Source organism: Clupea harengus, chromosome 4 (genome assembly GCF_900700415.2).
Source record: "Clupea harengus chromosome 4, Ch_v2.0.2, whole genome shotgun sequence".
Taxonomy (NCBI): domain Eukaryota; kingdom Metazoa; phylum Chordata; class Actinopteri; order Clupeiformes; family Clupeidae; genus Clupea; species Clupea harengus.
Window position 1 is genome coordinate 8854303 of NC_045155.1, and position 15544 is coordinate 8869846.

The following is a 15544-nucleotide window of genomic DNA, read 5'->3' on the forward strand; positions in this document are numbered from 1 at the left end:
CTCTGTGAACACTTAAAGGCACAGTATTTCATGATACAGACCAGTGCATGGCTCAACAGTGCCTTATTTCAGAGAAAAGACTGGGGAGCTGTAGCCTGGATACCAGACCGAACTTAGCCCCGCCCACACATTTTTTGGTTGGGAAGTTCGGTCTGGCATTACTCCATTGAGGAGAAATTATCTGCGGCTCGATATCGGCCGTACCAATCAAATTGTTAAGGCGGGCTTTATACGATGATGGACAGATGATCAACAGTAACGTAACCAACCACGTCACCAACACACGAGTTGAATTCGTTTTCAACAAACATGGCTGCCGCTGGAGAGCTGAAATGTATAGATTCGAGTCCATTTAGACATTGACAGTGCATTCATTTTGAAAGAGGAACAAAGAAACGCGATCAAGGCATTTGTCAATCGAAAAGATGTTTTTGCCTTCCTTCCTACGGGATCCGGTAAAAGTGTAATGTATCAGCTGCCCCTGGTCACATACTACGTTGTTCTGATTGGTTGTAGGTAACCAATTGAGCGAAGAGGCATTTTTTCTCCTGGTTCTGTTGAAACACGCCCCATAATCACAGCCCAATGGAGCGATATCAGACTCATATTCTGACTAGAATTATGAGTATGACATCGTCAGGCTAGGGGAGCTCTGTATTTACAGGCACTTCATCCTGGCAGAATTTGGCGATCTTATAAGGAGGCTTTCATGAACTTCAATGACGCCAACAAATGTAAAAGGAAATGGAAGATCAGGTCTTCAGAGGCAGGAAAATCTGTGTGGAGAAGCTGGCAGCTCCAGTGTCGTGCAAGTGATTTCCATACTGACCACGTACAACAGGTCATTAAAAAGCTACAAGCTCTGGTCATAGAATGTTGATGATGAGTCAACTTGACCTTGTGAATGGAGCCAGTTGTCATTGGCCTGGACTTTCTATCCCAGGGACACAAGAGGGGTGCAGGGGAGACACACACATACAGAAGCTATGCTCTCCTGTCATTTACACACACCCATCAGGAACCTGCTGCTGGCTCAGGATCAAGGACTGTCTCTTTTGAGCTAGGGAAAGAAAAAAAAAAAAAAAAAACACATAGTGTTAGTCACCAAGAGTCCACACATCTTTTTTGCTTTGCATTTCCTGTCTGTTTGTGTGTGTGTGAAAACAAAATTGTTATTTTAAGTAACAGCTTTACCACTCCACTATAAAAAAAACATCACTGTGGCTGACAGCAAGGAACTGCCACTGTGACATAACATTACATGGGCCTTTCACTAGCTTTGATCTACACAACCAATTTCATAAACAGTGTCTGGGTAGTTTTTCAAAAGTATACATTTTTACTTTTGTTGTCTGAAATGTTTTTCTAATGTTTCATAAATCGCTTTGGACAAAAGCGTCTGCTAAATACTTGATCCATATTCACCTGTCCGCTGACTGAAGGCCGTTTCCTGTGTCACTCACTGGCCCTGACTTCAGCTCTTGAGTCTCTGGGTCAATCTCATCAGGTTCGGTGGAATTATTTTTCCTGCAATCCCAAAGAAGAGGAATGGTCAGAAAGAACAGGACCAACATCCAAGCCCACTTCCCCAACACTACTACACTCACTATCTAATGACCCCAACGTGAGTGAGGACCCACCCTGCCCATTGAGAGTAAAACTGGTTCAAAACAAGATCCAAAGAAAGAGGTAAAGAAGAGAGAACAACTGAAAGGCAACTAGAGAGATTGACAAGAGAAGAGATAAAAACTGAGATAAAAACGCAAGAGTTTAAAATCACACATAAACCTAGAACTCAACAGACAAAAGGCCACATAAACAGGCAGGCAGACAGACAGACAGACAGAAAGGCATAATTAGACTACAGACCAAATGAGATCTTACCTATACCGATTTGCTGAGAAGAAAACAAAGGAAGAGTCAGAATCTGGGTTTTTCCATTTAGCATGTTTTCATTTTGGTTGTTTTATTTAGGAAAAGACAAAAACACAACATGACTTTCAAAGTGCAGTTGGGATATCACATCTTGTAAAGTATGAGTATGGTCATGGAAACAGACAACAGAGAGCTGTCAATGAAAGTGCACCTACCCAAAACACACGCAACAGTAGCAGCAGCAGCAGCAGCAGCAGCAGCAGCAGCACCACCTGAGGACAGACACAAGCACAATTAGTGAATCTGCTCTTCTCCCTGCCCCTCATCAGAACCCCCACACAAAAGAACCCGCTTACACAGAAGTATGTCAGCCAGTGTCATCTGAATGTAAACCTACCGATTATTTTGTTGAGAAGATTACTGTCATCAACTGAATTGAAAGAGAGGAACACACACAGGTTAAATTATGCAAGAGAAGGACCCCCCCTCCAAACTGAACCAATGATATCTTCACACCTCTGTGTCTGCGAAAAGTCAGCATAGACAGACAGGCTGATGTTTCTGACCTTTACACGTGGGAGGTTTGGACGACCACTGTCCATCAGATCCACATTTCAACTGAGTACTGCCAACCAGTGTTTGCCCATCTTTGCACCTGTACGTAAGGATAGCACCAGACCCGTAGGGACCACCTGCCCCATCAGTGGTGGTGGCATTGGTGGTACCTGGATTAGGACATTCCACCGCTACAGGAAAGAATGGGAGCACGAATTATCACCACAGGCAAACACACAACCGTGTTTAAACAACTGTGAACTCCATGGCCTGGAGAGGCCTAATGGTTGAATATGAGATGTATACAAAAAAAAGTCACAGTGGAGAATTTAAGCCATTTGGGTAAGTGAGATACAGCAAGAATCTGATCTGCTCAAAAGGTTATTGCTGGCAAGAACCAAAGGCAGTGGGTGTGTGAAATGCACTTCAGCCATCCTCACACATCAAGTGATAAACAGCATGCATAGGAAAGGTGGCACAAGAGCAGCTACACTGGCATGGACAAAGGGCACAACAATTTAAAAAGCGGCTGCCTTTGGGTTATCCTATTGTGACTGAGGGACAGATAAGCGAGCCAGCATACAAGTGACGCTACAGACAGGCTGATGTTTCTGACCTTGACACGTGGGAGGTTTGGACGACCACTGTCCATCAGATCCACATTTCAACTGAGGACTGCCAACCAGTCTGTGCCCAGCTTGGCACTTGTACGTAAGGATAGCACCGTACTCGTAGGGACCACCTGCCCCATTAGTGAAGATGGCATTTGTGGTACCTGGATTAGGACATTCCACCACTACAAGAAAGAATGGGAGCACGAATTATCACCACAGGCAAACTACAACCGTGTTTAAGCAACCGTGAACTCCATGGCCTGGAGAGGCCTAATGGTTGAATATGAGATGTGTACAAAAAGAAGTCACAGTGGTGGCAATAGCAGTGGAGAATTTAAGCCATTTGGGTAACTGAGATACAGCAAGAATCTGATCTGCTCAAAAGGTTATTGCTGGCAAGAACCAAAGGCAGTGGGTGTGTGAAATGCACTTCAGCCATCCTCACACATCAAGTGATAAACAGCATGCATAGGAAAGGTGGCACAAGAGCAGCTACACTGGCATGGACAAAGGGCACAGCAATTTAAAAAGCGGCTGCCTTTGGGTTATCCTTTTGTGACTCTTTGAGGGACAGATAACATGCCAGCATACAAGTGACGCGACAGACAGGCTGATGTTTCTGACCTTGACACGTGGGAGGTTTGGACGACCACTGTCCATCAGAACCACATTTCAATTGAGGACTGCCAACCAGTCTGTGCCCAGCTTGGCACTGGTACGTAAGGATAGCACTGTACCCGTAGGGACCACCTGCCCCATTAGTGAAGATGGCATTTGTGGTACCTGGATTAGGACATTCCACCTCTACAAGAAAGAATGGGAGCACGAATTATCACCACCACCACAGGTAAACACACATATACTGTTATGTACCCGTATATTGTCTTTTCAAACCTCTCACTTGCATCATTGAGGCTCAGGTTAAAGCAGCAGTAAGGAGTTTTGGTCAGAAACTAGTAATCTTGTCAGTAGTCAGTCTAATCAGCACACTTGGCACTACTAAAAGGCTTGCTAGCATGCAAACTCATGTCTTTTGGCAGTGTAGTGCTATGAAAGCTTTTTTACATTTTAGCAGGTTGGTGCACAAAACTGCATAGTGCATTGCCTCGGCAACTAGTTGGCCTTCACATGACCAAATACCGTAAGTAGTTGCAACTCCTGTGAATTCCTCCCCCACAACAATATATCACATTCACACCACGTTCATTAACACACAAATGTTAAGCAACACCTTCCCTGTCTGACATTCACACCTTTCATATCAAGGTAGATCCCATACTGTTCCCCCACTGCCCCCTTCCTATCACGCCCCCACCTTCCACCTTCCACCGTGAACTAGACCCCCAGACACACATTATGTTAAGTTGTGTATTCTGTCTTCCTATAACTGAAATATAACTTGTATGTACATTGTGCTGGAGAAAGAACATTATAAAGACACCAACTGCTACGTGTGGTAAAAGAACGGAGCAAGGAGCATTGAGGAGACATCACAGCCTTTGAAGACAAGGCCAACACAGAAGAGAAGCTACACTATGGACCATATCTCCTAATCATATCCTTCTCTCTCTTCATCTTAGCGTGTTGTGTGTGTGTTCGAGGTCTGTTGCATAGAATAAGCCGACACCCTAACCATCAGACCGGCATTCCAATCGAGTTTTTGCTAAATCACACAACCTCAACTAATGTCAGAGCTAAAATAGAGGTCTGTTATATTATAGTACAACAGTGGTGTTTTCACTGGAAATCTGTCGGACCACAGCGTTTCCACTCGATCTTTCGGTTGGTGTTGATCCAACGATCTTTCAGTGGTATTGACCAAATACCAAAGTGGCAAGTTGTTGCATACTGTCTCGAAGTTCACAGTCACCTTCCACCGGCTACCTGGAGCACAACAGTACATATTTGCTAGAGCAAGGATAACACAGAGTAGGCCTTCAATCTAATATTACCTGTACAATTCGGAATAGAAGACCATCCGGGCTCCAAACAGGTCATTTTGCCTCCATCGGGAGTCATCTTATATCCCACGTTGCACTCGTACCTGAGGGTGTACTTGTAACCATAGGGACCGCTTCCACCTTCGACACGTCTAGCATTTGGGATGTCTGGCCTGATGCAGACCACCTCTGCCGGAGAGAGACACAGCCCCATATTACATTTTCATCGGGAATATGTATATGTTAAATGATTAATGAAGTAAAAATATTTAACATATTTAACATGGAAATGTATTCACTGACACAATGGTTAAAGTCAATTTGAGGGTGCAACAGGCATCACCACAATACCAAAGCTGACTTTGCAGGATTTTCAAATAGTGATTAAAGGTGAGATGGTGACAAATCCAAAAAAGGTGAGAGAAACTGTTCACGTCAGTTAGTTGTAACAGCGCAGTACCAGTATGGACAGATGCTGTCTACTCTATTCTACACGAACAACTGCATGAAAAAACCCATATAACCCATCTGGTCAGTTTCAAATTTGAGGTGAGTTTCAAAAGCAATGCCTGTAAAAAGCAGTAATGTTATTTAAAATATGATATTTAAAAATGCCTCTACTATAAATGATGCCTCATGCTGACTTACTATTCCTGTCATAATAATACAATGGCTCTGACTGTGCCAGACTAATAAGAGGATGCCAAAGGGTGAGTGCAGTATCTGGTTCTAACTTATCCAACCTTTTTAAGAGGGCAGGATGCTGGGGGATTTATGGTCGCCATTGCTATCCTTGTGCACAGCGGCACACGGCAAAAGTGACTTTATTCCCGCTGTTACGTGCTGCGTGTTGCTGTCTTTTCAAATTTTTGTGACCTGCCATCGCGGTGCCCTTCTCTACAGGCATCTCTATGATCTCTCAATGCAGGAGCATAGGAATCCCCAGATGGCTCAAAACTCATGGAGGGAGATTACTGCAACAATTGGATAGTGGAGATAGTTTAACTGTCATGTCATATAGGCTATTCTACCGTGCTCTATTTGGCATATTACCTCTTCTTCTATTGCTGCTTCCAGCAGTGTATCCACAAATCCACAAATGAATACTGGTTAAACTGTCATTTCACTCTTAATTCACCATATACCTTCCAGCGGTTTGTATGGTATTTTTCTTGGCAGTGATAAGTATCGTTTGGAGGACAGTGCAGTGAGTCAACTGTGCCTCAAAACTAAGCATAAAAGGTTATGGCACTGTGTTGACGGCAAAGTTGGCGCACGCAATGACCAATCCGCCAAGCATACTGGCGCCTTGAGGTACCCAGTAAAGTCAAGACAAACCCACTGAGGAGCCAAGCTTACTTGCACATCGAGGCACATCAGACCAGGACCCATTTTCAAGGCAGTGCACAGTGTCACTGGCTCCGAGCATGGTGTTGTCTCTGTTACAAACATATTGCACTGCTTGGCCATACTCATACATTTCATTTACAGGGGGGCGTGGTTGTCCATTGGGGATTGGTTTTGGTGGTTCACATTTCACCACTGGAGAGAGAGAGAGAGAGAAGGGTTCAGACAGTGGATAGGAGAGAGCATTTGCTGTTATATCAGGGTTCTTCATAACCAATTCAAAGGAGCAGTTTGAAATGTGGCAAAATAGAATAAAACATAGTGAATGGGAGGGTGGTTCTCATACCTTCACAAACAAAGTTTCCGCCATCCCACTGTCCATCTCCCAAGCAACTCCTTTGCTTTTCTCCTATTGCGAAGTGCCTAAAATCCAGCATGCATACATGAGTTGAGACAATATAAAACACCTCCACAAGTACACAGCAACAAATCACACCTATGACCTTCATAAACAAGGACTTTTGTAGTTGTTGCAGCACTGGTGAAACAGACATCATAAAAGGAACTGGAAGACAGGGATGGCATAGCCTAATGATGCAATGACTAGAATCTCAAAAGCTCAAATGCACCCCAGACATGCACAGCCACCACACATGAAGACTGGAGACGAGATGGTGCCACTGACCCAGTGTTGCAGACGGCTGTGATCACTGCCCCAAATTCAACTCCGTTTGGGAATTCATAATGCCCATTGGCCAGTTCACCCGGGTGGCCACAGGACTTTTCTGGAAAATATGAATGAATGCTTAAACACAAAAAAGACGACCAGATCTCAAAGTTTTGACTTCTCCACTATATTATGACTCAGTTGTGAATGGGATCACTGCTGCTTTAGGAGGTTCTGTTAAGTATTAAATCCAAGAGTTGTATAAGATGATGATAACTGTAACCATACCAGAGCTTTTTTATCTTGAATATTATTATTACTATCATTATTATTATTGTTGCTGTTGTTTTATTATATTGTATTATAATAAACCACACAGCGCTTCTTATTCAGTACACAACCATTGTACTTCTGCCTCTCTTTTCTTGCTGTGTTTGTCAGTAAAGCAAGGTTGTAGGTAGAAGTGGAAGTGGACATTTTGGCTGCACTTTCTCTGCCATTCTTGTGCGACTAGCCCGCTAGTTTTTACAGCTATATGTCCGCCTAGCCATGTGGAAGACTCTGGTCAGGAGCAATGAGTGCACTGGCAGAGTGCGCGCAGGTAGGTGGGTAGGCCATCACATCATTTCATCCAGGCTGAATGAAATGATTGGACAGGCTACCACAGATGACGGATTTTTGTTGTTGTTGTTGTCAGAGCATTTAATCTATTCACTGCTATCGGGCTGTACAGAGGATTTCAAGAAATGTAACACAAAAAAAGAATCGGAAAAAAACTGCATAGTGCATACCCTGCCTTTAAATTAGAAATTGTCCCATACAGGACTCACATAATTCCTCCCTCACATATTTGACTTCTTCACTATATAATAAGGCCTAATTCAAATTGTTAGTGTCTGGACACGCTATATCGTAACCTTAAGGTTGTTTGGTAACAAATGCTTCACTTCAATGGCGCCGAACTTAGCCACCCCTACTGGTTGCTGATTGAGGCCACTCAGAATGACCCAACAATCCGTTATGAAAAGAGAGTTTCCGCACTAGAATCCCGTCGAAAACTGCACTGTAGCAGCCAAATGTGTTGCTACAGCAAAATGAGTTGTCACTCAATGTGTAATGTCCCTGTTGTACACTGGGTGTTGCTGTTCATTGCACAGGTGTTTTTAAGCATATAGGTAGGAAGCCTACTGTTGTGGTTAGGTGTTGACCCCGGAAGGGCAAATGGTTTTGACCGCTGTACCGCGAAGGTGCGAGCGAGTACCATGTCGTTGCTCTGCGTTTTAATGGACATATCGTACAATAAATGGAGAACTGTTTTAACGCAATCAAGACGTGTATGGACTTTATCTCACAGACGGTAATCATCTAAAACGGATCTAAGTGCGTCAACCAGATTATTCCTGGGGTTCAACAACACAGTAGCTCAGTAGTATACTGCACTCCCACATGCACTATGAGCTGTAAGCGGGCGGAGCCAAGCTATCTAAACATGACCTTTTCGGAGTGATTCCAAACTTTTGAACACTAGTGTGTGTGTATATATACTGTATATATATATATATAGAGAGAGAGATAGAGAGAGAGAAAGAGAGAGAGAGAGAAACATTCAGACCCCTCCAAACATTGATGTAAACATTATCTGCAAAATGAAGTTACTTTGGCAGGTGAATCTTTCTGGGCCTGGACTCCACGTGTTGTTATTACCACAGACGAGTCTCCGTGGAGATCCAGAAGTTGGCTCATACCCAGGGTGGCACGCAAGTCTAACAGCAGAATCTATGTCGAAAGTGTCCTTCAAGATGTCAGACCCGTCTATAACAGCATTCTCACTGGTGGCAGGTTTGGTGCATTGTCCTACAGCATATGGGGAGGAAGCAGAGAATGAGGAGAAATGACTTAGGCCAATGTTTGATTTGTACATTTATATTTCTCCTGCTTCTTCGCATATGCTAGGCAACTTCAGTTGCATCACCATCTGAAATAGAAATTTAACCTGGCTAGAAATGTACCTGGCTATAGTACCTCCTATAGTTCTGTTTAATTTTGTCAAACAATGTTTGTACTTATGCTGCTGCCTGTCTTAGCCAGGTCTCCCTTGAAAAAGAGATTCTTAATCTCAATGGGTCTCTTAAATAAAGGTTATAATAATAAGAAATAACTTCACAGATGTTAGACAGAGTTGAGAAAGAGGAAACTAGAACATAGAGAGAGGACCGCTCCCAGTCACAATGATATCACTTCTTCTTTTAAACCATGAAAGGAAATGATGTAGGCCCACCACCTACTCAGCTGTATTTACCATGTGGGGCACCCATTTTGCTCGTTTGTGAGCTTATACACATAACAGCAGTTTTTATATGTTTCTTCCATTAAAAAGATGTGTATGACTGAACAGAATCAAATCTTTGGGTGCATAATGTTAAAATCTCACTGATCTTAAAAGTATCATGTCAAGAAATACTGGACTGATTCAGAGAACTAGATACCTGATTCTAGATACATAAAAGGATTTTGACTAATTCAAGTGTCTGCGCTGAACATATGGGATTCATTTAGTCCCACGATTTCTATCTCTTTGGTCACATTTATTTGTATCCCACAATTTGCAAACAAACAGAATGTGATTCATAAATACCCCACGATTTACAAATATAGCTGTGTACCTATCTGTGCAATATACCTTAAATTAATGTGGAAGAGACAGCTAACTATAGTAATACCTGATAATTAAATATAATTCCTGACTCATATAAAAAAATCAATGTTACTGTCTAAAGTAAACGGTCTACAAATGAATTGTGTAGAATTAACGTACAATACAACAAGACATGCATAAAGAACAACAATAAAAAATACAGAACAGGACAAAACCTCACCTATGATTTCAGTGGGGAGCAGCAACAGCATCCACAGACTTGCCAGGATATTCTTAGACATTTTTGGATATTCTTTCATCTGAGCATGAAATCCCTGAGATGGAAAAAAGGGTCATCCCAGGGCTTTTTTTTTCTGACAACAGAAAAACAAAAAAAGTTTTAAATAATTGAATGCTTAATAAAAACATGTTATTATAATTTCTGAACTTCATGGTACAGAAATGTACAGAAATCTAAATATGCAAATCTCAAAACACACAACATACAAATGGGAATGGATTCCATCAAATGAATGAATGAGGCAGTTGGAAGCCAAACTGTCTGTTTGAATCCCTAAATCCCCACCCCACATCTCACCTACCCACCAAACATGCACAAGAAGAACGCCTAGAGCACTGCAGCACCAGTTAAATGGTGAGTATGACACAAGTAGAGATGGACAGGAACTAAGTTAATTTCCGACCGGCGTCCAGCTCTTATGTTATTCTTATGTTTACGGTGTCCATCGACTTCGATTCACTTTATTTGCAGTTATTAGCGCTTAAGATCATATTCACGCTGTTGGAATAATAAATGCACCATTTTACGTTTATAAAACACCATCACACACAGAATGAACACACAGAATGAACAAAAACTACTGTTGCAATTTCGAAAACCCAGTCTAAAGCACATAGGCTCTTACATTTTGCTCACTATCTTGAGTGGGAAGCATAATCCGTACACCATTGGACTTGTATAATATAATATAATATATACTGTATATATATATATATATATATATGTGTGTGCATGTGTGAAAGATGTATAGATAAAAGTGAACTAAATATACAAACTCTATTTTGGGAAACGAAGGTAAATGTCATGTGTTTAGTGGATGCTTGCGTTGCAGATGGGAGTTGAACATGGGTCAACCACGCAAAAAGAGATCAAATGTTTGAAAATCCCCCGATATCCAAACCACATAACATAGTGACATTTTGCTCCATATATGTAATAGAAAGTATAATGCAAATACCGTATCCCTTTTAGAATACACTACCACACCTGAAAGACTACAAAGAATCAACTAAATCTACTGTCGCAGCTTTGAGAACTCTTCATCTAAAACGCTGACCTCAGACCATAAAGGCATGTAGCCATAGATGCACCCAGTCTAAAGGCCATAGACTCAGAGGTGCTCCCTATAGCCAATATAAAGTATAATACATACACTATTGCACTTTTATAATAAACTACCACACCTGAAAGATGTATACACAAAGAATGAACGAAATATACAGTACAGAAAACACCCCTGTCTAAAGCAGAGACAGTGCCATTTTGCTCCCTATCTCCAATGCGATTTCAATTTGATATACATTGATAATACACTACCACACCTGAAAGAATGAACAACATCTACTGATGTGATTTTGTCTAAAGCATAGGTCTCAGACAGTGACATTTTGCTTCACACCTCTAGGAGGAAACATATGCATACACCATTCCACTTTCATACAACATTATCACATCTAAAGGAGGCTGTTCTAGGCACATTTAATAGATTTTTTTTCTACAAAATCTACCCATGGACCTGCCAAACACAGACCTCAATTTGGCCGTAGGCAACCTGGTCACTCTTTGAATTAACTGCCTTCTGTAAATTATTATTATGCTAGCATTGATGAATAGCGATGGGTGAAAGCGAGTCTTGATTTGAATAAGCTATGTAATGCAACTTAATCAATGGAATGATAGGCCTATTAACAAACATCTGCAATACAAATAGAAATAATTTGTCCCCAAACACCGCTTCAGAGTGGTGTTCTGTCGTATTAATTTCCACGACCTAAGATCAGAGCTTCTCACAAACTAGTTTTTGTTGCTGCTAGTGCCTCACATTCTCTATACAGCAAGTAGACTAGTAAACTAGTTGATAGTAAACTAGTACCACGATAAAATGTGTCCTGTTTAGTGCCCCAGATAGGCTGTGTAATATGTGTGAAGACAGCTGTTGTACTTTGGATGGCCAGGATCCTGGTCTCTAAGGTGAACCATACCTAATGTATACCGTTGCATTTTTATAATAAAACCTGAAGGAAATCACAAAGGAAATGCATCTCTGCATCAATTTCTTTCTAAACGCCTGGACAATGCAATGTACACGGCCTTGCTCTTGTGTACAGGAACAGATAAAAAGGAGGATATGAATTTTGAGATTAGTTTTAGTTGATGTCCTCTGACCCTGGCTGGTATGGCTGAATATCAACGTGTGACATGTTTAGCGTGCATAATAGAGCTTGCAGATGGAAGGAAGATAGAAACACCTTAGCCGGCTTATTTCCTTTTTTTGTTTTTCCTGGTGAGAAATTAAAGAGCTAATCAAATAGATGATCTGCTGCGGGCATCTACTTTGTCAGAAGTTCTGAGGTGGGTTTACTAGGCCTTCCTAACGCTACACCATTTGTAACTTATACCTCAAACTGTACCTTAATGTTTCGAGGTGTTTCTATGAATTTCGTTAGCTAATACGGCAGGGAGGCTGTCCTGCCAGACCCGGTGGCGCACCTCTTAGTTCTCTCAATCCTGTGATGCTTTCCATGGACCACTTGGTAGATAGGTAAACAGATGCTAGTGTAAGACAAAATTACATAAACCAAACAAATCTAAACACATGTAATACCCCCCTAATCAACTAAACTGGACTAAAATCTAAAAAATATATTAAATGATATTCCCTTACACCTAGCCAGGCAGCCCCTCTCCCTCTCTCTCTCTCTCTCTCTCCCTCTCCTCTCATATCACATTGCTAATGCTTATAATAATACTGATAAAATGGCCATATTGCCTACTGTAAATCTACTACCCAAAGGTATCTCCTTATCTGTTTCTGAAATAAATGTCTACTAACAAAAATGTTCTCTCTCCCTTGTAGCATGTTCCAATTGCTGATGGAAGTGGAACATATGGACAGCAAAACTCTACCCACTCACTCTGTTCTTTTTCTTTCTCTCCTAATCCAGACTATCTTCGCTATAGGACGCTGCTGTAGTCTCTCCACCCGGTCTACCCGTAGAAACCCTCGGCCAATTGCACCCACCGCCACCGCACTGCCGTACACTTACTTTACCCCATACCCTAGCATTTATATACAATATATAATATTGCCACCATCAACATGTTTCTCTGCTCCTACTCCCCTTACCCCTGTAACAGTAAACCTTTGAGCACAGTGTATACCCACTAAACTGGTCTTGTTTGTATCATGTATTTACCACCGGATGTCTGTATATATATTATGTACACCTACCAAATGCAGGATATGTACAACACCTGTTGTTTCCCATCCCCTTCTGCCACACAACCCTCCCCCCACCCCCCCTTCCTATCTCCACCCGGCCGACCTCAAGCAGATGGGTACCCCCTTATGTGCCGTGGTTCTGCTTAAGGTTCCTTCCTGACTAACAGGGAGTTTTTTCTTGCCCGTGTTGCCAATGTGCTTGCACTAAGGGGGTTCAGGCTCTGGGCTCTGTAAAGCGCCTAGAGACAATTGTATTGTTATGGCGCTATATAAATAAAATTGAATTGAATTGAATTAATACCTCGGCTCGAATAGATTTCGTAAGGTTGGTCTGGACCACCAGCTTTACCTAAACTATACCTGGAATAAACATTTAAGACCTTCAACATTTTCTGTTAGTGTCTGGAAGTGTGTCTGTGATGTAAGACCAATTTGAGGTATTACACTTTGTGGTTCATTAAATAAAAGAAAAATCGTTATAACTTAATTCGATTATTTTATATTCCCATGCAAGAACATAACTAATCTAGCCTACATTCGTCCATCCCAGTTGGTAACTTTTTATTTTGACTTGCCTAGTATTTCTCGTTGATGTTTATTCTAATGGCCTACTGGCTATTGATACATGCTGATACATTGAGTGGGCGTGTCGTGGCGTGGGAAAAATAGCATAACAGACTGGACTAGCGAGATTGTTAGAAACATAGCCGGCTAGTAGGCTACCCAGTCACTTGTCTTTATATCAGAACAGTCATTTTGTTAAAGTAACACAGGATTAAATATGTATCTAACATACCAAGAACAACAACAAGCCTTTACAAGGCCATCCAAGCTTTTCTTTTTAGCAAATTAAACGACCAAACAACGCCATAATGCTGCAATTTCGAACGTCAGACACCGCCAAACAATCTGATTGGCCGCCGCTGGCGAAATTCACTCTTCATTTGCATTGGATTACATTTCTGCAAACTTTTTTCTCTCGCTTCGCTTGTCTACGTTACAATTGCCTGCCTCCAACATAAATGAATGGAATACAGAACTTCGCTTCGCTAGCAAGCCCAATCTGAATCATGCGCAAACCTATGTCAATGACAATCGAACAATCTAAACAATCGAATGTCCCTGACAGGCAAGAGTAGCTTACAATTAATAGATGTAGCTACGTGTTTCATATATGTTTAAGAATGAGATTGCAATGTAATTTCGTTTCTATGAATTAATGAAGATGTCATGCTTGATCTGACCCGAGGTTCTGTGCAAGGTGTCTTCCTGTTACGAGGGAGTGTTTCCTTCCCCTTGCCGCCCTTGAGTTCTAGATAGGGGGGTTAAGGCTGTGGAGTCTATAAAGCGCCTTGAGACAATGTTATTGTTTTGGAGCTATATACATTACATTGAATTGATGCCGATATAATGTTAGACTCGCAACTAGCTAGATAGCTGGCTAACCGGTTGGCTAACTAACAAGTTGACAGTGAAAGGTTTTTTTTTGGCCAACGCTTATTAACAGTTACTTACTTAAGTTAGTTACTACTACATAACACCTAGATATAGTTATAAAGGCTTTATTCAAGTTGAGAAGACTCGATACATCTGAGAAAGGTAAAGCTGACGTTAGCCTGCTGACAATAGCTGTAATAGTTGGATAGCTTAGCTGGCTAGCAGATGAATTAGCCGATTACCCTGAATGTCATGTAAGATGGCTTATTATGTTTTCAAAATATATTTCAAAATCTTTTCCACAATATCTCACATGAAGCGTTAACATTGACTGTATCTACCTCTGACTCTCTGCTTACCTGATCTCCGATGGCGTAGCACGTCTCTAGACTTGTGGTGGGAACGCCCCAAAAACTTTGAAGAGACGACTATCAAAATAAAAGTTTTGCTTTTGGTGTTTTTGGGGAAGTAGCATTAATCAGTTAGGGAGGGGGCGGATACATTTTGGAATAAAAATAAATAATTCAGCAGAGGAAGGGATATATTAGACCAGAGGAGGGGAAATCCACCTCATCACCCTGTCAAATCGTACCCTGTACATGATAATCAATGTGCCCTTTCAGATTTTCTACCAAAGCACTGCTTCAGATAAACTTTCTCTGGTGTGCATGAAGTCGGATTCACTCTATGCTTCAGATACACCTGTCTTCTACCGTTCATCTTGCTCTAATTTTCCCTCTTTCATTACCACTTGGTCTGCCCCATGTTGTGTTTCATGTATACATATAAAACAGACTCAAGAAATGAAAATAGGGGCACACAAGTGGAACTTTCTATTGGAATTGACATTGGAACATTTACAATTGTTTTTAATATATCCCTCATGTTGTGGAGAGGTACATCTCTCAAAAACTATTTGACGCACACACGCACACGCACACGCACACGCA

At 41.6% G+C, this 15544-nt stretch overlaps 2 protein-coding genes across 2 annotated transcripts in view; one reads left to right on the plus strand and one right to left on the minus strand.

Moving 5' to 3' along the window:
• Positions 1-545: 545 nt before the first annotated feature.
• LOC105906758 (CUB and sushi domain-containing protein 1-like) lies at positions 546-15141 on the minus strand. Its single transcript, XM_031566040.2, has 15 exons — positions 14954-15141; positions 9875-10006; positions 8655-8852; positions 7017-7116; positions 6678-6754; positions 6344-6526; positions 4997-5173; positions 3669-3848; positions 3047-3226; positions 2442-2621; positions 2273-2305; positions 2091-2147; positions 1885-1897; positions 1426-1527; positions 546-1060 (listed from the first exon to the last, which is right to left on the minus strand). The coding sequence occupies exons 2-15, from the start codon at positions 9951-9953 to the stop codon at positions 1015-1017; spliced, it is 1605 nt and encodes a 534-aa protein (XP_031421900.1). The 5' UTR covers positions 9954-10006; positions 14954-15141; the 3' UTR covers positions 546-1014.
• A 399-nt stretch (positions 15142-15540) lies between these two features.
• The window catches only part of ptpn22 (protein tyrosine phosphatase non-receptor type 22), a 17002-nt gene continuing 16998 nt past the window's right edge, over positions 15541-15544 (plus strand). The window contains exon 1 of the mRNA XM_031566056.2: positions 15541-15544. This exon is cut by the window's right edge and continues 936 nt beyond it. The gene's annotated coding sequence lies outside the window, so the exon portion shown is untranslated.